Source organism: Pleurodeles waltl, chromosome 5, assembly GCF_031143425.1.
Source record: "Pleurodeles waltl isolate 20211129_DDA chromosome 5, aPleWal1.hap1.20221129, whole genome shotgun sequence".
Classification (NCBI taxonomy): domain Eukaryota; kingdom Metazoa; phylum Chordata; class Amphibia; order Caudata; family Salamandridae; genus Pleurodeles; species Pleurodeles waltl.
In genome coordinates, this window is record NC_090444.1 from 1,033,442,969 (window position 1) to 1,033,464,698 (window position 21,730).

A 21,730-nucleotide genomic window follows, 5' to 3' on the forward strand; every position below is an offset into this window, starting at 1 on the left:
GGGGAGACACAACTAAAACCCCAGGTCAAGAAAGTAGAAGCACCTGTCAGTTTACAGTACCACAATTTAAAAAACTCTTAAGTCTTTTATAGGAATGGTAAGCTGTTGCAGATACTTCATTTCTGACGCTGCAACTAAGGCTGCCTTTTGACTAATTTGCTTCACAAACATATATCTGCAATGTTACTGGCCTCAACTACCCAAACATTGGAGGCCTTCCATATGCTGAGGGTCTCTCTATGATCCACTATTGCTCTGTGATGTCGAACGTTAAGAAACCTTTTCATCTGCAGACAGATGCCTCTGGCTTCCAATTAGAGGTTGTCTCCATCAAACCAGATACTGACAGCATTAAGTGACCTGTTCTCTAAATCAGCCGAAAACTGTACCCCCAAGAAGCACAGTAGTCTTCAATAGAAGAGAAATGTGTAGACATCAAATGGCTTGTAGAATTCCAATGATATTACTTGCTGGGTCGCCATTTCAATTCAAATACTGATCCTGCACCACTCACCTGGCTGGTCAGTTTTAAATACATGTATTCTTTGTGAGTTACTCATCCTTCCATCCCCTTTTCCCCATAACTCATAATGCACTGTCACTTTAGGCTAACAGGTTTTCTCTCCCATTTTGGCCTGCAGCAATTAACCACTCAGTAAACACCTACAGAAAGGGTATGTGAAATAGCACATGTCTCCAAATTTCCTACTGAAGCAATTCAAAGCAAGACCAGGTCAAGGACCTCAGAATGAAAATTACTTTCAGGCAAATGCCACATCGTTCTCTCTGTAGCTCTTGTCCAGGGATGGGTGGACAGTTTCGAAGTGGAGGACAAAAGGAACAGAAGGACAGACCACTGAGAATTTAAAAATGAGGCTTAACCCCCTAGATCAAGAAAGAGGAAATCAGTGGTGCAGACTGAGTTATGTTTGTCCATCACTCTCTGGTTACCCCACCACCATCAATATCACTCACATTGGACTATTTAAATAATGCCATCCATCATACCAACATCTGTGTTTTGTTGGCAATAACTGTATTCTCTATTTTGAGGGACAGTTAATTCGCTTCATGGTAAAGGCTGGATTACCAGAGTGAAGAACACCAAGAAAACGGACAGGAAGAAAAGGATAGGACCGCATGTAACCTACTAGTGATTATTTTTCTGTTTATCACTTCATCTTTTAGATTTAGTAAAGAATAAAGGCTGTAATCAACAGTAAACCACTGTGTTTACTGTTCTGCCTTGGTCAGACTGACAAAAAAGTGTGCATATTCAAAAAGGAATGAGGATTTAACAGTTTGCTAATAGATGACACAGCATATGTTACAAATGGGTAAACAATAATTCTTTGTAAAGATTGGAAGCGAGGGGTCTTTCTTCACTTTTTACAGCAGTCAAGAGATAGCATTTAACCAAACTACCTTTCCCTTGAACCTCAGGGAAAGGAAGCCAAAACAGTAAAAAGACCAGCCCATGGCAATACAGAGCACACTATACAATGTTTTCCTCTTTGTCGGCTTTGCCTCTTTCTTCGCTGCTCCACACCCTTTCAGAGAAGTTGCCTTAGATCTTCACATGAGATCTTGTTTTTCTTCTTCATGTTACATCGTTTGTGCTATTTTTGCCGATATGCCTTTGCATCCCACAGGTTTACGATCCAGAGGGAGTGCTAGCCACTCCAGACACAGGCTCAAGACAGCTATTCAGCTCTACAGGGCTGCATGACACAAACTGGTACTCCGACCAGCAGAGGGCAGTGAGGGAATTCCCAGTGAGACATGCGCCTCTCTATCTCTGCAACTGGCACACTCCATCCGAATCATACTTTTGGGAGATTGCTAATCCCCTGCCTGGCCTGGAGTCTGACGTCCCTGTTCAGGAGGGTCTGTGTGGTATAATCACAATTTTTGGGTGTAAGCTCTAAACCGACCTTCAGATGACACTGTGGGCATTCCCAGTGAGACTTGCACCTTTTTCTATCTGCAATTGGCACACTCCTTCCAAATCATACTTCGTGAGGCTTGCTAATCCGCTGCCTGGCCTGGAGTCAGACATTCCTGTTTGAGGGGCGGGGGGGAGGCTTTGTAGGATACAATCACCATTTTGGGGTGTAAGCTCTAGAGTGCACCTGGGACACTGGCCCAGGCTACCTACTCTTTCAGATTGGGAACAGGGTGTTAAGTGTCTCCCACAGCCTCAGCCCCCAAGCCTCTCCAGCTTTCTAAATATCATAACTAGTACAACCAGTGCCTAATACTACTGCAATCATGCGGGCCACTGATATTTCTCTCCTCGAAGAGGAGGACATACAATGCACTCCTGTAGATATGTTTTTTGTGATGCAGTGGATGCATCAATACGCATGGCGGTGTTCTATTCCCTGGCTCACCATGAGAAGACATTACAATAGCTGGTACAAAGCTGTCGTGGACCCCTCCTCACAAGGACAGAAGTCGCCAGACTCAGTCCCACAATATTGGGACAGCCACAAGCACATCCTACAAAAGGTCAAGTGTAAGCATGATCAGGTTGCTGACATAGACGCTGTTGATAGGGGGCACAGTGCAGGATCAGCCTTTGTGGGGGGGGGGGCCTCTCCAAAGGCCACGCCACAGAAGCATATGGTCCAGACTCCAATACCCAGACCCCCACAATGGACCTAGAGATGGGCAACTCCCAACAGAACTTGGATGGCGACTGGGACCATTCTAGACCCTGGCACTGTCATCGAATGGCTTCAGACTTCTGCCCTGTTCAACCCCACCACCACTGAGGGTCGGACTCCAAGGGCTTACGCCACTCATGTGCCTCAGAGTGGATTTCAGTGACAAAGGAGGCTGCCTATGTGGCCAGTAGGCTCTGGAAGCCTCCGGATAAAGGTGTCCGCAACCACATGAAGCCAAAGTGTCCCCACACTTTCTTGGACAGCAAGTTAGACCGGACCCCAAGCTAGATTTGAAAATGTCTACTTTCCTGGCTAAGTATATTTGCGACCCGAAGAGGTTGTCCTGCCAGGATAAGTCACAGGACCTTTGACCAAGATCCTCGATATGGCAGAGTAGGCTAAAGAATCCAGGTTCCTCAAGATGTCCTCTTGAGCTGGGCCCAGGCGAGCTATCACCCTACTGGTCAATGCCAACTGAGCTCTGCCCACCGAGCATCAGAGATTCTTCCTTATTAAAGTGGACCCTAAGCTAGGGGATCTTGTGACTTCAGAGTGGGACAAGGGGGCTTATTCGGTAAGCCCATTATAACTAGGGAAATCTGTTGGTATGTTCAACTTCCTGGACTAGCCCTAGACGTCTATCAAACAGACATCTAACCCCAAGGTTTTTGCTTTTTCTGGCTGTAGAAGGGGGCGTGAAGCAGACTACCTTGTCGCCCAGCGTCCCTACCTCAGGGCTCTCAAATAGATCACTGGCAAGACAACACAATTCATAGGTTTCTTCCCCTCAAGGAGATGGAGATGTCAATGTGGGTCGAGAGGAAACTCAGAGGATACAACATCCATGGAACCCCTAATGGTAAGTTCTATTCTTTTTTTCCATACGTGAGAGTTGGGGAGAGGGTAGCACGCTTCATGCCCAACTAGCGCCTACTCATGTCCAAACCCTGGCTGTTGCAATCAATCCAGGGCTTTAGCATAGAATTCTAGGGCTCCCCTTTTAAGCCCGACAACTATGTACAATAGCCTTCTCAGAGAGCAATGCTTCCCCCATAGATCAGGAAGTCTCAACACTTCTGGTGGAAGCGGCCATATCCCCTTTGTCCTATACCCATACTCAGCAATCTGTCCCTAGGTGAGAAATGGGACTATGGTCAAAGTCTTGCCATCAATCCCAAGGAGTATCATGTGTGGCTGCTATTCCACCACTTCAAGATGGAGTGTCCACCTCCTCAGAGATCTGATTCCTTGGGTCTGGTTGGTAAGACTGGACCTCAACAACGCCTTCCTCTCTATTCCGATCTGCAGTCTCCACTGCATATTCTTACAATTTCAGTGGAGAGGACAAGTGTTCAAATTTATGATTCTGGAATGGAAGGTCGATCTTCGGTTTCAATCCAGATCTGATCTTCGAGTCAGATGGAAGGAGGACGGGCTGGGCTGCCCGTTGCGGGCGGATTGTCCACAGGAGGGGGCTGGTCATCTATAAACAGAAGCTCCACATATATTGTCTGGAACTACTGGCAGGATCCACTACAATTCGATACTGGACAAAGGTAAAGTTCAATGCTACATGCTTCTGAAGATGGACAATATGATGGCAGTGCACTATTTCAATCACCTCAGGTGACACAAAGTGCAAGGCCCTCTTGGACCTGGCCAGGGACTTCGGTTTTGCCCACCGGATATCGAGTACGGCAGAACATCTCAAGGCCTCTTCAAACCATGAGGCAGAACGGCACTCCAGACACCTGCAAGACACTAGCATGTGAATCTCGACCCTCATATTTAAAGAATTGATTTGAAGGTGGAGGCCCTTCACAACAGATTTGTTCGCTTCCAGGCTGGGCCACCGAGTAGACAAGTTCTTCAGTTAGATACCAGACCCCTTGCAGCAGCAACTGATGCCCTTCTCAAGAATTGGAGCAGGGAGGGGGCATATTCATCTCCCCCATTCTTAATGATAACCCACATCTCTGCACAAGTGAGGAGACAATGGGCATGCTTGGTCATGGGGACACCCTCAAGGAAATCTTAACTTTGGTCTCCGGTTCTGATGAAACTTTCTTGGAATTTTCCAGTCCCTCTACCTCCATTTCAGGATGTCCTCCGCAATCATGGAATCCACACGAGCTGGATGTAGAAGTCACCCGACGACTTGTGCTATGAAGGTTTACAGGCAACAATGGCAAGTCTCAGGCCTTTCGGAAAAGCTTAGACTCTCTTCTTGATTCCTGGGCATCCTTCACAATCAAATGGTGCAAATCAGCCTAGGTTCGGAAGGCTTAGTTGGTGCGTGCAGAGGGACTTGGATCCTATGGGGTTATGTGGTGTACTGGTTCTGAACCTTCTTTCAGGGATGGCTTCCAAAGGTATGGCTTTAAGGTCAGTGAATTGCTTCCAATCAGCTATCTCAGCAGGCCACAATCCCATGGAATGCCTCCCAGTGGGGACCATGCCCTTGTGCAGAGGTTAATGAGAAGTAGCTGCTTCTCTGTCCCTCCAGAACCCAGATCCTTATCTCTCTGAGATGCTAATAAGGTTCTTATTCTTATTCTCTCATGGCAAAGCAATATAAACCTTTGGAGGAAGACGTTATCAGGTAAGATGGCTGTGCTACTTTTGTTTACTCCTCTGTGGAAAGAATCTCTGATGTTTCAGCTTTAGATGTTGCAGGTAGGTTGTTCACGCTGGATGGGGTTACCTTTCATTATCCAGACAAACAACATCAAATTCTAGGGTCGTATCTTACCCTGCAATTGATGACACCCACAAATTATGCATGATAAAATGCATTAAGACATACGAGGACATAATGGAACAAGGAACTAAGACCTCTATGCGGGAGAGACAATTGCTCATTTCCTTACAAAAGCAGTTTAAGGTTGTCTCCTCTCCAACTAGCGCCTGAAGGTTCAGATGGGTGGTGCAAAAAGCAGTTATTGATACTGCCAGTTTCTGAGCACTTTTGGCAAGGGTTGCGAAGACCATTAGGCCCTTTAAGTTAGGTGCTCAGCTTTGAAAATATTGTACATGTGGCCGACTGGTCCTCCGAATCCACCTTCAAAAGATTTTACTTGAAGCAGGTGATGAATATGGCTTTCGTGGTGGCTAATAAGCTTTAAACTTAATTAATCCTCTCCCACTGTCCAGGACGTAGAATAAAAAATGTCCTAGTTTTCTTGCCAGAAAGTTTCAATTCTACTAAGGACATGGAAGCACTGAAACGGTCACAAAAGCTAGGAAATTTTGTTTGGTACTGTTTGCTCCATTGTTCTTCAGCTAGAGATCCACACTACAAATGAATTGTAATGTCAGTTTGAAATAAAAAATGTTAGTTGCCAATGTTACCATTTACACATCTTCATTTGGCTCCACTTTCAATATCTACTGGCAACCATGACACTGCTCGTAGTGGAATATTTCCTGTTGATGCGCATATTAGAAAATACCTGTGCACAGGGCTGCAGGAGGCAGCATACAGGGTAATGGAGGGTGGAGACTGACCAGAAGGGGAGCAAAAGACTCCAACATACATCATATCTTTTGGATGAGGTCTGCTCACCTTAAAAACAGATTCAAGTATGTGAATGTAAGTGCATATATGTCTCTATCAACACAGGTTTGTTCCTCTCCTGGACATAAGCCTGCTCGTGATGAACTTGGTAACAATCTGCAGATTTCACCAACCTCATAGGGCTCCTCCACCTCTTGCCAATGGAGGAGTGGGGATTTCTCACTCCTTTGGAAAGAAAGGTCTGTTTTGCAGGCACTGAAATCTGGGGGGTGTCTAATGTCTTGGGGAAAAGGAGTTGCATTTCAACATGTATAGAAAGATTGAATTATCCTTATTAGCCACTTGGATGATTGTAGTTTTGTGGCTGACTAAAAGACATCCTTTTTTCTTGCTTTGGAATATAGGGTGCTGGATGTGCAGGGAGGGGGAAAATGGTGACCATGAAACCATTATTCACCAGCCAATCATTCACCATCCACCTATTCATTACCCACCAATCCAATCCATCCACCAACTATCCATTCATCCGTAAGACAAGGCTGCAGACACCAGAAAATACTCTGAGAACATCGCACTGATGACCTGCTAGAACTGCGAACAGAGCGCCTAACACAGACTTGAGAGCTAAGCACAGCATTCCAGATGAGGCCTGAAGTATCAGATATAAAAAATAAAAATAAAGTGATCTCTACACATTGCGAAACAAGAAGGCTAAGGAGGCCTCTAAACACATGTGTAACACACCTCATTGAGGAACTGAGAAACTGACAATACTCCTCCACATACAAAACACACCACAGAAACTAACCTGTTGCTGGTGATATGCAATAATCATCCTCCACAGACTGGCCATACACGTCGTCGTCATCAAAATCTAAAAAGAAAAAACAAGCACACATATTGTAAATAAACAGCAAATTGTGACCTAAGGAGTATAGTAAATTGAAATGGGACATTGAACTACAATTTTCTCAACAAGGTAATTTGGAACCAATTATCAGGGGGTTTTTGGAGGAGGAGATGTCACGGAGCAAGTGAAAAGGAAAATCATTGTGGTGCACACCAGTGTTCAATGCTCAAATGTCTTCAATGGGTCTTGAGCCACCACGCTGACACAGTGATGGATAGAATGTTTGAAGTCCTTTAACTCACTGGTTATTACTTGGGGATCCCATCCCAGTCCATTGTTATTTTGCACACCAAACCACCTCAGTTTGGACCCATACATATGCAAATTAATGCTGACCCTGCTCCAATAGAAAGAGCCCACCCCGAACAGCCAGGCCTGGTCCTTCCTGAACCCGAAACGCAAGCAAGCCAGAACTAGTGACACCTTATTAAGGTTCATCTGCACCTGGCCCACAGACCTCCAGGGAAATTCTTTAGGTAGAGGCTGGGACGAGAACAATCTGCAAGCCAGGCCTCCAGGGCTGATGAGACAGCTCCCGCATGGCAACCCCTCACATTTTCTTTTGTTGAGGGGTTCTGGTGAATCGGGGCAGTGCAGCAAGAAGTGGGTGGGCTACATTCGACAGGACGACGTCTATGAGAGTGCGCTCATGCCTGGCACGAAGCCCAGACCTGGAAACAAGAAGTGAGACCTCACAGGGGGTCACCTAATATGGGGAGGGCGGGGCACATTTCCACTGCCTAGGCTGCTCAACTTAGAGAACTGGCTGGGATTAGCATGCTGATTCTAGAAGATAGGGCCAGGGGCTGCAGACCACTACAACAATAGGGCTAACAACAAGGCTTTGCCAAAACAGAGGGACTGAACAAATAGGTTCACCCCCGTCAGAACTGCCTCAAGGAAAAGAAGCCAGTGAACATACTCTGTCACACGCGGACGCAGTGTTTTTTTATGGGGGGAGTAGGGGGGGGGACTGTTGCAGTCCAAGCATGCCACTGACCCCATTTTGAGAGCAACTGAGTCTTCTTGTCAGGCCTTGCAGACCAAGATTGGAGAAGTAAGGGCAGACATGGCACAATCTGAAGAAAAACATGGCCCAGGTGGTCAAGGCTGAATCCTAGATGGGGACCTTGGAAGGTGGGGTGAAAGAATTATGGCATACTGCTCAAGAGACTGCAGGGCCTCTCTGAGAAATTAGCGGCCTGTAAGGAGGACAAGAAGGCTGCTCCAGGCCAGACAACCTCCAATTGTTGGGATTCCAGGTGGAGGAGGGGGAGAGGGAGAAAAGGGGGGTGGAGGGCACCTGCCCGGAGCAGTTTCTACAGACACAGCTGGGTACCTTTTTACCCTGGACATCATCTTGTCGTGCTTTCTAATAGAATGGGCTCATCGCGCTGGCCTAAAAGGGGTGACCACAATGCCAAGGCCAATGGAAGCCTGCTTCCTTAAAGCGTCCCGCCTAGAGGACTGGAGGAAGTAAAACCTGAATTAGGGCTATTCCTCATCTTTCCAGACTACAAGAGTATGGTGCAGCAGCAAAGAAAAACCTTCAAACAGGTGAAGCAGAAATTGGGCCATGGATATTAAATGCATGCTGTTATACCTGGCCAAACAACGTGCTGAATGGGCGTAAGGCTCTCCTTTTGGACCAACTGGACTGGGTCTGGGAATGAATCAAAGAAAGGCCCCCGAGAATAGCTGAGACCAGACTCCTCTCTCCAGGCTGCCTTGGGGACCGGCGGCATGCAGTCTGGGAGTATGGGGCATTGCCGGGGTGGGAGGGGATGTTTACTGGTCACAAGTGACAGGGAAACAAGAAAGTCCGGCTGCTAAAGGGAAGGCATCGGAGAACCACAACATCGACAGTGAAGATGGGGAGGGGCTCTGAACAGAAGCAATGGGCGCTGAATGGCGAGCATACCGATACCCATGACTCAAATAGAAAGACGCTCTAATAGCAAACTATACGATAGGTGAGACAGAGAAAGCAGTGGCGAGTATGCAGTAGGGGAAGACATCAGGAGCCAATGGCCTCACAGTGGAGCTTTACAAGTGCCTGGCCTCACTCTTCAATCCACACCTGCTGAACTTGTTTCACACACCTAAGGAGGATGGCGGGGTTGGCACCAGAACTCAACCACACACTTATCGCAGTTATCCTAAAAATGGGCAATGATCGCAGTTATCCTAAAAATGGGCAGTGATTTATGCTCTGCATACCGACCTCTCTCACTGTTGAATACTGAGAGTAAGATTCTAGTCAAGATCTTCGCTATACAGCTGGTTGGGGTGATAACCTCACTGACCAAATGGGATTCAAGTTGAAATTAGCGACACAATTAAATCTCAGGTGACTACAGCTATAGCTATAGCTAGAGAGCTTCAGGGAGGACAGGGAGCCCAGAGCAATAATATCACCATTGACTGGCGATAACTGCTTGGGACCCTGAGATAGTTTGGCTTTGGACCCAAGGTTTGTGCATTGGCGGCCCTCACCTATAAGGCTCCTAACGCTGGAGTGCAGTTAAACAGAATGGTTTCAGAAATATTTCCGTGGGGGCTCAACAGGAACGCACGCTGTCAACCCTCCTGTTTGCACTTTGTATACTGTTACTGGCTTGTTGGGTGTGTTGCTTGGGGGGAGTGGGGTTTCCTGGGGAAACAAACAAATTGCAAAGGATACTGTTTTACACAGACAATGCCTTACTGTACCTAGTGAATCTGGAGTCGTCTGTCCCAGAGAAACTGTCAGTGTTCCATAATTTTTTTAACATTCTGATTACAAAATAATTGGGAGAAATCCACCCTTTACCAATTGAGTCTGAATACCGTGAATGGAGACTTCTGCCTGACGGGTGGGCTTTGGATACTTAAAAACTGAAATAACTGCAGACAGGGAACACTTTCTGGACTTGACCTTTGGCCATGTCCTGTGAGACATCCAGATAAATGTAGAATGGTGGTGCAAGCTCCTCCTGGTAATCATGAGCAGGACTGCCAGCTTCAAAATAAGCCTCCCAAAACTGCTTTGTGTGCTGCAAAATACCCCAAACCACATACCTAACAAACACCTTGACAATACAGAAGCAACCCTCCACCTATTGCTCTGGGATGGGAGCACCCCGAGGACAGCCATACAGACGTTGTAGGGAACAGAACACAACAGCGACCTCACATTCCCAAATAGGAGGGCATTCCATAGAGCCATGCAACTGTAGGTCATTAACGACTAGGCACGCACCCACTATATTGTGCAGACTATAGGTTAGAGAAGGCCAAAATGGCAACAGCCACCCATGTCCACTACATTTACGGAGGGGGTAGGAAAAAAAAAAGACAGGGGGAGCCTACCTGAAACGATTCAGACTACACAGAGCATAAAGACAACACTACAGCAAAGGCTCTGGGATGAAGGCGGCGGCTTACCTTGGCCACACCTTTATGGAAAGGAGCCACGCTGGTGGAGACCGGCAGGCTCACCGTCTTTAAAACAATAGGATCAGGTAGGCATAAAGACATTGAGGGATGTGCTGGACGGTCAGGGCAGGGGAGAGGAGTTTAGATCATTTACAGCATATGCATTGGCACCTACCCAAACGTTTAATTACCTACAGCTGATGTAAGTCTTGAAAAAATGAGGTTTTGGGGCTGGAACCCCTTGAGAACAGCCCACAGGAAAGATTGCTCCTAGGGAGTCTCCAAGCTGTATCGGAACAATACTCAACGACACCCCCAAAACTCTCAGGAAACTCAGAGACAAGAGAGACAGATGTGGGGTCCTTAGAAGATATTGACAAGGAGGTGGCCCTAGTGCACCCCAGTGAAATGGCCATTAAGGCCTGACTGAGATTAATTCAACATCTTCCATACGGTATACAGCAATGGGTCTCTCTTGTGCAAAATGGGGAGCACAGAGTCCCCCATTTGCCTTAGGTGTGGTACAGCAGAAGACATGTTTACACACACTCTCTGGAGTTGCCCAAGGGTGGGAGAGTATTGGAGACAAATCGCCAGCTACTCGAAGCTGTAATGGGGGTAGCTATCCCTCAGATGTCTCAACTGTTTATACTGGGAATATCAAATGATGTAGGTAGTCCAAGGAAACAACTATTATTCTTCCAGTTGGGCTTTGTGATGGCAAAAAGGGACCTGGCAGGAACAGACTCCCACCAGATATGTGTGGAGGGAGGGCATGAACAGCATGGAGGTGGAGAGAGTGGTGTATGAGAGCTGAAGCTGCGCCCCCCCCCCCAAAAAAAAAAAAATCCAAAGGATTTGGGGGACACAGAAGATCATGGACTAACAGGAGACTTAAGCATTCCACCTGACACAAACGATCAGGCTTACTTAGCCCCATTCCCCAGTCAAAATGGACAACACAGTGGGGGCAAGGCCCACTGGGGCACTAAGGACTATACCACAGATAATATCACACACGAAGGGGCGATAGGGCGGTCAGCGAGGATCATGGTGGGGTTATTTATTTGTGATTGCTTCATGCGCATTTTTCAGTGCCAATTTAAACAAATGACAGTAGAATATTTGTTGAAAATATATAGCATATGACTAGCCACAGAACAATGACGTCATGCTTAACTAATCAAGCAAAGTCTATTCTAAAGATCGGATGTACATTTTAAGATTTAATGCTACCACAAAGCACTGTACCCAAGTATGACTGCAGTCTAAGTTCATATAGTGTGCAGTTTAAACTTAATTTAGCAAACACGAATGCTTACTTTATAACTGAAAACATTGTCTATCTCTGAATTGTCAGGTTTATTTAAATAGAAGTTTGGAAAAGTGTTTAGACTAATCCTCTACATTAAAGCAATTTTATTTCAAAAATATGTATTTTGTAAAAGTGATGGTAGTTCTGGTTATGCTACTGCTATTTTCTGTTAACATGGTTTTGGAATACGTAATTTGATGAATGCAAAGAGCTCTTAAGACACTAAAAGTAAACCACAGGCTAGGGACCCAATCCCATTTTTAGCACCCATTTCTGATATTCTGAGCACTGAGAACCATAGGCTCGTTGGATTTCATGATGTGCCTAAGCATGTCAAATCACTGGAATGCTGTTCATGATGGATCCTTGACTCATTAAGAGTAAAGGAGAAAATGGATGTCACAATCTATGAATCACCCTTTAAATTACAAATTGTCATCCTAACAGTAATCGCAAAAAGCATCTATTCTAGGGATTGACGGATGAATATGGTTTGTAGCCCTATGAGTAGACCTTCCCAAGGACATCCAGGAAATGAAGAAAGATACTCACAGACTTGACGAGTCTTCCAACTGAAGACATCTTGTGATAATAAATCCCCATAGATATTCAGCTGCAGGAGGTAATCCTGCTGCACGGGCAGACCATCATCCTTCAGGAAAAGCTAGAGGACTTACAGAATTGCTTCAGTGGTACGTTGAGGAGCTGAAGGAAAAAACACTGACCTTATGTTCAAATTATACTTTGTTCCCTACTGGTGATAGAGAACACAGTAGAAGAACTAAATTTGACTGATTTGATCTCAAGAGGCATCCTCTCTCTCAGAGATACTCACAAGAGGATACAACAGGCAGCTAAAAGAAAGACTCCTGAAAATAGCAAAGGACAATTCTTTTAACTTTGAAGGACATTCCGTTACCCTTAGCCAAGACTCGCCATCAGCAACACTCTAGAAATGGAAATCATTTGGTCTAACAACTGAGGGCTTTATTTAGAGTTTGGTAAACATCACAAATGTGGTGGGTGTCCCATCCACTGTACAAGAACTGCATTAAACCTATGGCACGTGTAATAAGGCGGATGGGATATCCATCAGGTTTTGACATAGCATCCCTTCCGTCAAACTATAAACCAGGCCCTGAATTCTTAAGGGCTCATAACGCATCAAACCAATGGGAACACACATTCAGAATTATTGGTGTACATTACGATTTGCCAGCCTAAGAGTAGTTTATTACATTTTTCAAATTTAAGCTGACCTATGAACTGCTGAGCCGCTGCAGCAGAGACCTCCTCTGCTCCACGCCCTGCCACCTCATAAGGGATGATGGAAGAGAATAGGAAAGAAACAGATCCTCGAAATAAATTATGGAAGCCATTCTACAGGAGCACATTGTAGCAGTACACTAAGCGAGGAAGGAAGTAATCGTCTGAGATGTAGCAGGACCCACGGTCAAGAGAACCTGCGAGTTGCTGCAGGTTCACGGAGACCTGAGAAGGTGGATAGGCAAGGTTTGTGAGGCAGTGGCAACAAGGGCCAGGATGAGAGTTGGGGGTTTTGCTTCTGCTCGCTAAATCATGATGTAGTTCTGATTTAGGAGACAGATGGGTGGAAGAGAGGGTTTTGGGAGAAAGACTAGAAGGGAAAGTGGGAGAGTTCCTCAAATGGCTGCTAATTTCTAGATGAGGGACATGTGGTTTTCTTTATTTAATGATTGTGGTTTATGGGTTGTTGGAATATAGGTTTCTGTGAGGGCAGTGGGGAGGCAAGTTGGTTTTCTCCACACTCACTGATAACCTCTGGGAAAAACTGTTTAGGGTGAAAGAAGAACTAAATAAAAGAGACAATAAATCTCAATGCCTAAACATATAGGAGTGGTCTCCTTTAACATCCATAGCCTTAAAGCTCTGACTAAAAGGATTGGGACACTTCACTCCATGAAATAAGTGAGCAGAGAAATTCGCTTTACAAGAGATGCACTTTATCCAGACATCTGGAAATACAGGTCAAAATAATTCTCAGATCCTACTTTGAATAAGGTAAAACGACAACAGCAGGACTAAGTCATTATTGGCTTACATGTGGGCTTGTGATTATGAGGTACCTTTGCAGGTAACAGAGGCGAGATGGTTGCTGCAGACTGGGAAACTGAGAGTCAAGCCTATCTGAACCACGTAAGAATACACAGCCAACTCTGGACAAGAGGATTACATTAGTTCCACAATTCATAAGCTTCTAGCTTTACCTTCAGGCCCCTTTTCTAATGGGTGGTGACTGGAATTTAGTAACTGAAGTTTCTTAGGATAAATTTTAAATGTAGATATAGAAGCTTCTCAACTTTATCACAAGAGAACGTATGTTAGTTAGGAGACTGATAAAATGACTGGAAGAAAACTCCATCCATATCAGATTGACTACTGCCATTATTCAGCATCTCAAAACTGCTATGCTTGGCTAAAAATGATTTCCATCACACAATGAAGGAAGTGACTGAAGGGATGACAGACAGAACTGTATCTTTGTCAGACCAAGTACCAGCAGTATGCTACTTGAGAATAAGTACTGTGTTGAAATAAATTGTACCTGCAGCACCTTAATGACACACTGATTTGAGATAAAAGAATATATAGTATGGGGCTTCTTGACAGCTGAGAAAGTAGGACTTTATAAGGGTAGAGAACAGATGCGAAATAAGCAAAATGACCTAGAAATTACTGAAATCCCTGCCAAAAACAAGCACAGACAGAGTGGCGTAACGTTCTGGCCATTAAGGGCCAGCTCATATAAATAGATAGGAATAATGCAGAACACTCTCTAACAAGACTTAACCAGAAACTCTATGAAGGAGGAAAAAGAGGTTAGAGGCTCCTGGTATATAGGCTAAAGGCAATAAGGTCAGACTGTTTGTCCATAATAAGAAGGATGAAAATTATCTCAAACGAAGTGGGCAGATTCACTGATTATCCTAATTCTATCTGCAGTTACAAGAAACATACCTGTCCGCTCACTATTCAATTTCTGGGTATTTAGCACATTCTAATAACAGTGAGCTTTTCCCTGCTCAGGTGGTAAAATTGAAGTTACCATAACTAAAGAGGAGGCGATGCGAGCTATCAAAACCCTAAAGCTTTCTAAAGTCCAACAGTGAGAAAAAAATGTGGGTGTAAAAAAAATAAAAAATAAACTTCATTCAAATTCTACATTTTTTCTGTTTGAAGCTAGGAGTGTGAGCTATTGAAGAAGCAGCCTCGGACATTCTTTGATCTACATTATGTGAAAGGAAGCAATATCAGAGATGTGATATGAAAAGTAGTAGCCTCACAGGAAGGATTTTTAATCTCAAATCTAACTTGGGAACTTTGGGACAATGACCACAAACCTCGCTTTAACGACCTTTTTCAGGTGGGTTGCTGCCGCCACGTGCCATGACCTACTTGACCGCATGTCTTTGCATGGGCTACATGGATGTCATGTAAAGAGACAAGGTTCCATATTCAGAACGGTTAGCACTCACCTTCTTCAGAGAATCTGTCCCATCAAAGGGAACTTAGTGAACCTAAGTTTCATACGAAACACAGTCCTCAGCTTCAAAACCCACTTTGTAGCTGTGCAATAAGCATTTGACTGACTAACACTCTTCAAAATGAGACTGCCCTTAATTCCTCAGGAAACTGTGCCTTGGCAGACTGAACTCTTTAACATGTGCCTGGACTACAGCAACATCCACTAGGCCTGGCTGGCAGTAGACAAAATAAACTAGCACTGGCAAAGCCAAAAGGTCTCACCCTTTTAAACAGCACATTATTGGATACTCGAAAAGCAACTAATTAGCAATTTCCCAATGACGGCTGCAGAGCATTCAGTCCTTACTAGCGGTTTCAAGTAAAACACATCTTTCGTATAGGAAGGAGTCTGCAGTACCCTAAGTTGTAACACTTGGTCCTTTGAGTCAGACAAAACGCTTGAAGACTTCCATACCATAAGTCAGCAGTTCCCAATCTGTACTCCACGGCACCCCTGTGCACCGTCAAATCTAGCCAGGGGCGCCGTGGACAGACTCTGTATATCATTGTCTTTTATTTGCGACCTTTCATGGCTTGAGATTTCTCTTTAAGTAAATGAGATAGTTATTTCATATTAATCATTTTTATCTGTAACCTGGCAATTTAGCTCCGTGCATGCTTTTGTGTAGGTCTGTGTGAAGGAAGCCTCTCTGAGAGAAAGGTCAGTGGTCACAGGGCAACCTGTTTGCCATCATCTTACTGACTGTGCTTCCAAACCCACAACCTGCTCTTGCAACTGCAGCAAGCAAAGCACAGCTGTAGCCAGCTGCTGAAAAAGGCGATTTTGTCCACATAAGCTACCCATGCCAAATTTGCATCCTTTTTTTCCAACATCCTAGGGATTCTAGAGGTACCCAGACTTTGTGGGTTCCCCTGAAGGAGGCCAAGAAATTTGCCAAAATACAGTGAAAATTTCGTTTTTTATTTTTAAAACAAAATGGGAAAAAGGGGCTGCAGAAGGCGGCTTGTGTTTTTTTTCCCTGAAAATGGCATCAACAAAGGGTTTGCGGTGCTGAAATCACCAGCTTCCCAGCTTTCAGAAGCAGGTAGACTTGAATCAGAAAACCACATTTTTCAACACAATATTGGCATTTTACTGGGACATACCCCATTTTTACGATTTTTTGTGCTTTCAGCCTCCTTCCAGTCAGTGACAGAAATGGGCGTGAAAGCAATGCTGGATTCCAGAAACCTAAACATTTCTGAAAAGTAGACAAAATTCTGAATTCAGCAAGGGGTCATTTGTGTAGATCCTTCAAGGGTTTCCTACAGAAAACAACAACTGAAAAAATATATATATATATTGAAATTGAGGTGAAAAAAACTGCAATTTTTCCTCTATGTTTTACTCTGTAACTTTTTCCTGCAATGTCAGATTTTTTAAACCAATATACCGTTACGTCTGCTGGACTCTTCTGGTTGCGGGGATATATAGGGCTTGTAGGTTCATCAAGAACCCTAGGTACCCAGAGCCAATAAATGAGCTGCACCCTGCAGTGGGTTTTTATTCTATACTGGTTTACGGCAATTCATTTGCTGAAATATAAAGAGTGAAAAATAGCTATCAAGAACACCTTTGTATTTCCAAAATGGGCACAAGATAAAGTGTTGAGGAGCAGTGGTTATTTGCACATCTCTGAATTCCGAGGTGCCCATAGTAGCATGTGAATTACAGGGCATTTCTCAAACAGACGTCTTTTTTACACACTCTCTTATATTTGGAAGGAAAAAATGTAGAGCAAGACAAGGGGTAATATCCCTTGTTTTGCTATTCTATTTTCCCACAAGTCTCCTGATAAAAATGATACCTCACTTGTGTGGGTAGGCCTAGCGCCCGTGACAGGAAATGGCCCAAAACACAACGTGGACACATCACATCTTTTCACAGAAAACAGAGGTGTTTTTTACAAAGTGCCTACCTGTGGATTTTGGCCTCTAGCTCAGCCGGCCCTAGGGGGGGCATAAATGGCCTAAAATAAATATGTCCCCAACCCCCCCGGGGAGCGACCTTTGCCTACGGGGGTCGCTCCCCCTGCGTGACATTGGGACAAAAAAAAAAAAAAAAGGATCCCCGGTGCCTAGTTGTTTCTGCCCCCCTAAAATCGGCCGATCTGCGCCCAAGGGGGGCAGAAATGGTCTAAATACAATTTGTCCCCCAGGGGAGCGACCCTTGCCTAATGGGTCACTCCCCATCTCTAAAAAAAAAACAAAAAACAAAAAAAACACAAAACAAAAACGTTTGCCCTGGTGCCTAGAGGTTTCTGCCCCCCCCCACCCCCGGAGCAGATCGGCTTAATAACAATAGGCAGAAATGGCCTAAAATAAACCCCCCCCTCCCCCCCGGGAGCGACCCTTGCCTACGAGGTCGCTCCCCTTGCGTGACACTGGTGCGAAAAAAAAAAAATCCCCGGTGCCTAGTGGTTTCTGCCCCCCTTGGGGGCAGATAGGCCTAATTAAAATAGGCTGATCTGCCCCACAGGGGGGCAGAAATGGCCTAAAATAAATTTGCCCCCCAGGGGAACGACCCTTGCCTAAGGGGTCGATCCCCTTGCGTGAAATTCACAAAGAAAAAAAAAACTCCCTGGTGTCTAGTGGTTTCTGTCCCCCTTGGGGGCAGATTGGCCTCATAAAAAAAGGCCTTAAAAAAAAAATACCCCCCCCCCCCATTCTCCCCGGGAGCAACCCTTGCCCAAGGGGTCACTCCCTTATGCCAATTACCAAAAAGAAAATAAATCCCTGGTGTCTAGTGGACGTTTCAAAAGCCGGATTGCTTTACAATCCGGCTTTTGAAACGCTGAGACAGACTTCAAAGGGAAGGAAATTAATTTCCTTCCCTTTGAAGCCTCTCTCGACCTCCTCCACATGATCGGAAGAGAAATGCTTTGCATTTCTCTTCTGAGCGCGCTGGAAGCTAGGCTTCCAGCGCGAAGGAGGAGGCCTCTGTGACAATCAGCGCGATGATGCGCGCTGACGTCACAGGGGGAGTCAGGGGGGGGTCAGGGATTCCCCTTCCATCCACGACCGGGTGCAGGACGAGGTGATCTCGTCCAAGGCACAGAACGGGTTAAGCTGCAAAAATTACAGTCTCTTCAAGGAAGAATGGCCATGAGGGCGCACCAAGCCAGATTTTTCCTTGATGGAACAGAAGAAACGGATCAGCCAGTGTTGCGTAACTTAAAAGTCAAACAGCATTCAAGCGATGTATTGGAACATCCTGCATTGACCGGAAATACAATCGTATTCCCTCAGATGTTACAACTGAGCAACAACTCGACAATGCTAAATGTAAAGCTGCTCTTGAATATTAGATTTCGGAGTCAGATATTTCATTTTCATAGATGTTGGATAGGAAGGAGTTACATGGTATGAAAACTAATGTCCAAAATAAGTTTTTTTTAGGCAAGTGATGTTTACAATAAATTGAACTTGTTGCTGGCTAAAATGATTACATTACAAAGAGGCGTGGTAATTAAAAAATAAAGCAGTGTATATAAATACATATACACACACACACATTAATGGGTGTAGTATATTTTCAGATGCACAGAACTGAATGTGCTATTTATTACCACTGTTGTGTGAGGAGAGGACATGATTTGTTAGGCAAAGTCACCTCACTCTACACCAGTGGTTTCCCACCTTTTGAATTCTGTGGACCCCCACTTTATCATTAATTGAAGTCAGTGCCCCCCCCCCCCCCCCTTACTGAGTCATCACTGGAAGTCAGGGCTCCCAGCCTAATCATTGTTAATGATTTTTAACGCAAAACAAACAATACATAAAAAAAAAAAATACAGACACATTCATCTAACACATACATAAATGATAACACATTTTACTTAAGTGGCAAACAAAAATATATTTAAAAAATAATAATTTTAATAGGAAGGTTAGAGCTTTTCTAAATTCAACTAAAGCTACACATCGTCCATTCTATTTTCTGTCTGATGCACCAGCACTGCTCCCACAAATTAATCTGAGGATACCAATTTATTTTTTAGCCTCCACTTTCAAATTTCTTGACACTTACTGTGCATTTTTGAATTTTCTGTTGTACATTTAGCCACTTTATATGCACTTTATTAATCTGTTCATATTATTTAATTTTCTAAGCAGTCGCGGCCCCACTGAGGAGGCTTTGTGGACGCCTAGGGTTCCCCTGACCACAGGTTGGGAACCACTGCTCTACACAAACAATGATGATAGTGTATTATATTCTGTCCATCTGCATGCATGGTTTGTCCCATAACATTTTTCATACTTATTTGTTTGAATAAAAGTTATTTAACCAAAACCAGGATTCAAGGGGTTAGATGTGTAGTACACTAGAATCTCATTCAACATTCAAGAGACCTTGAAACTATTAAAAGAGTTGAGTCACCCCTATACCCGGATGACAAAGCCACCAGTGAGCATGTGATGCAAGTTTGTCATGGCTACTGTATATATAAGCATCCCTACCAATGTATGTGAAGCATATTTAAGTTAAACTAAATAAGGGTCTGTTTTTTAAATACCGTGCCCCCTAAGCAAACATACTTCATTTGCGCTTTCAAATCTGTTGGCCAAGAAAATGAGTGTGAAGTAAAGCAATTTGACTGAAATTTCTCTGTCCTATTACTAGCAGGTGCAGGAGATCCCAGGGAGATGGTGCTCAGATTACAGTGCTTCAACCGGACAAATTGAGTGTTCAATATACATTCTTCATTCAAACTCCAGTTTCTGTTAATCTGTCCTGTATTACGTGATTTTTTGTCTTTTAAGATCTACATTAGGGAGAAATAGAGCCATTGTCTGGGGTGCTGGGTCCAGCTTCATTTAGGGTCACTAATTCCATGGGACAAAGCCAGAGTAGATATTCAACTGGAGCCAGCTTCCAGTCTTGCCTGGCTTACACATCTCTAGTTGGGAAGACCCTCACACTGCTGTTTTCCTACAGCACCATCAGATCCCTAATGGAAGGAAAATAAACGCTGTTGGGATCCTACACCACTGGCGACAGGGGACTCACAGTGCTATGGTAAGAGTACTGACATGGCAAGCCTGGTAGAAAGCTCACACTGCTGAATCCTTCATCAAAGAAATGGTGCTAGAGAAAGCTAACCTTCATGGGGGTTTCATGGGGTACACCGCAGGGAAAGATCACGGCCACAGCCTTAGTTTCTCATGGAGCACTGCTGGGGAAATGTCATATTAGTTGAAAGTGTCCTCTGCTCCAAGCATTGTAAACCACAACCAATACCTGCCCTTTATTCAGAACTTGCCAAGAAAAACAAGCAGTAACTAGTCCAAACGGGGTCATGGTTAACCGCCAAAGATGGCGGATGTCTAATTTGAGCACTCCAGACCGGGCCAGTAAATTTATCCTCAATACCCACTTGCTGGCACCAGCCGGGCCTGCAGTGGGGAGGCCCCCACCCCTGTAATAAAAAGCCCTCCACTGGATCTCATCCTTCCTCTCCGACAGAACGCAGAGAGTCCGTCTCTCCCCTTTCCGCTCCAAAGCCACCAACCTCATCTGCGGCGTCCCCCAAGGATCCTCCCTCAGTCCCACGTTGTTCAACGTCTACATGGCCCCCCTCGCTCAACTGGCCCGCCAACACCACCTCAGCATCATCTCCTACGCCGACGATACCCAGCTCGTCCTCTCCCTGACCAAAGACCCGCTCACCGCCAAAACAAACCTCCACGAGGGACTAAAATCCATCGCCGATTGGATGAACAACAGTCGCCTGAAACTCAACTCCGACAAGACGGAAGTCCTCATCCTCGGACGCACCCCCTCGGCCTGGAACGACTCATGGTGGCCCTCCGTCCTCGGACTCCCACCCACCCCTGCCAGCCACGCAAGAAACCTCGGCTTCATCCTGGACTCCGCCCTCACCATGTCCAAACAGGTCAGCGCCGTCTCCTCCTCCTGTTTCAACACCCTTCGAATGCTCCGCAGAATCTTCAAGTGGATTCCAACAGAAACCAGAAAGACGGTGACCCAGGCCCTCGTCAGCAGCAGACTTGACTACGGCAACGCACTCTACACAGGCATACCAACCAAAGACATCAAACGCCTCCAACGTATCCAAAATGCCTCCGCCCGACTGATCCTCAACATACCTCGCCGAAGTCACATCTCCCCTCACCTAAAGGAACTCCACTGGCTCCCGGTAGACAAGAGGATAACCTTCAAACTCCTGACCCACGCTCACAAGGCACTTCACAACACCGGACCCTCCTACCTCAACACCAGACTCAACTTCTACACTCCAACACGTCAACTCCGATTCGCCAACCTCGCCCTCGTACCCCGAATCCAGCGCAAGACATCCGGCGGCAGATCCTTC

The 21,730-nt window shown here is 45.2% G+C and overlaps 1 protein-coding gene across 2 annotated transcripts in view; it reads right to left on the reverse strand.

The window, feature by feature from the left end:
• The window catches only part of HBS1L (HBS1 like translational GTPase), a 414,125-nt gene that overhangs the window by 364,190 nt on the left and 28,205 nt on the right, over window positions 1–21,730 (reverse strand). For both annotated transcript variants that reach the window (XM_069235198.1, XM_069235199.1), the window contains exon 2: window positions 6,995–7,060. In XM_069235198.1, the coding sequence (XP_069091299.1) occupies window positions 6,995–7,060 (66 nt within the window). The remainder of the gene's footprint in view (window positions 1–6,994; window positions 7,061–21,730) is intronic.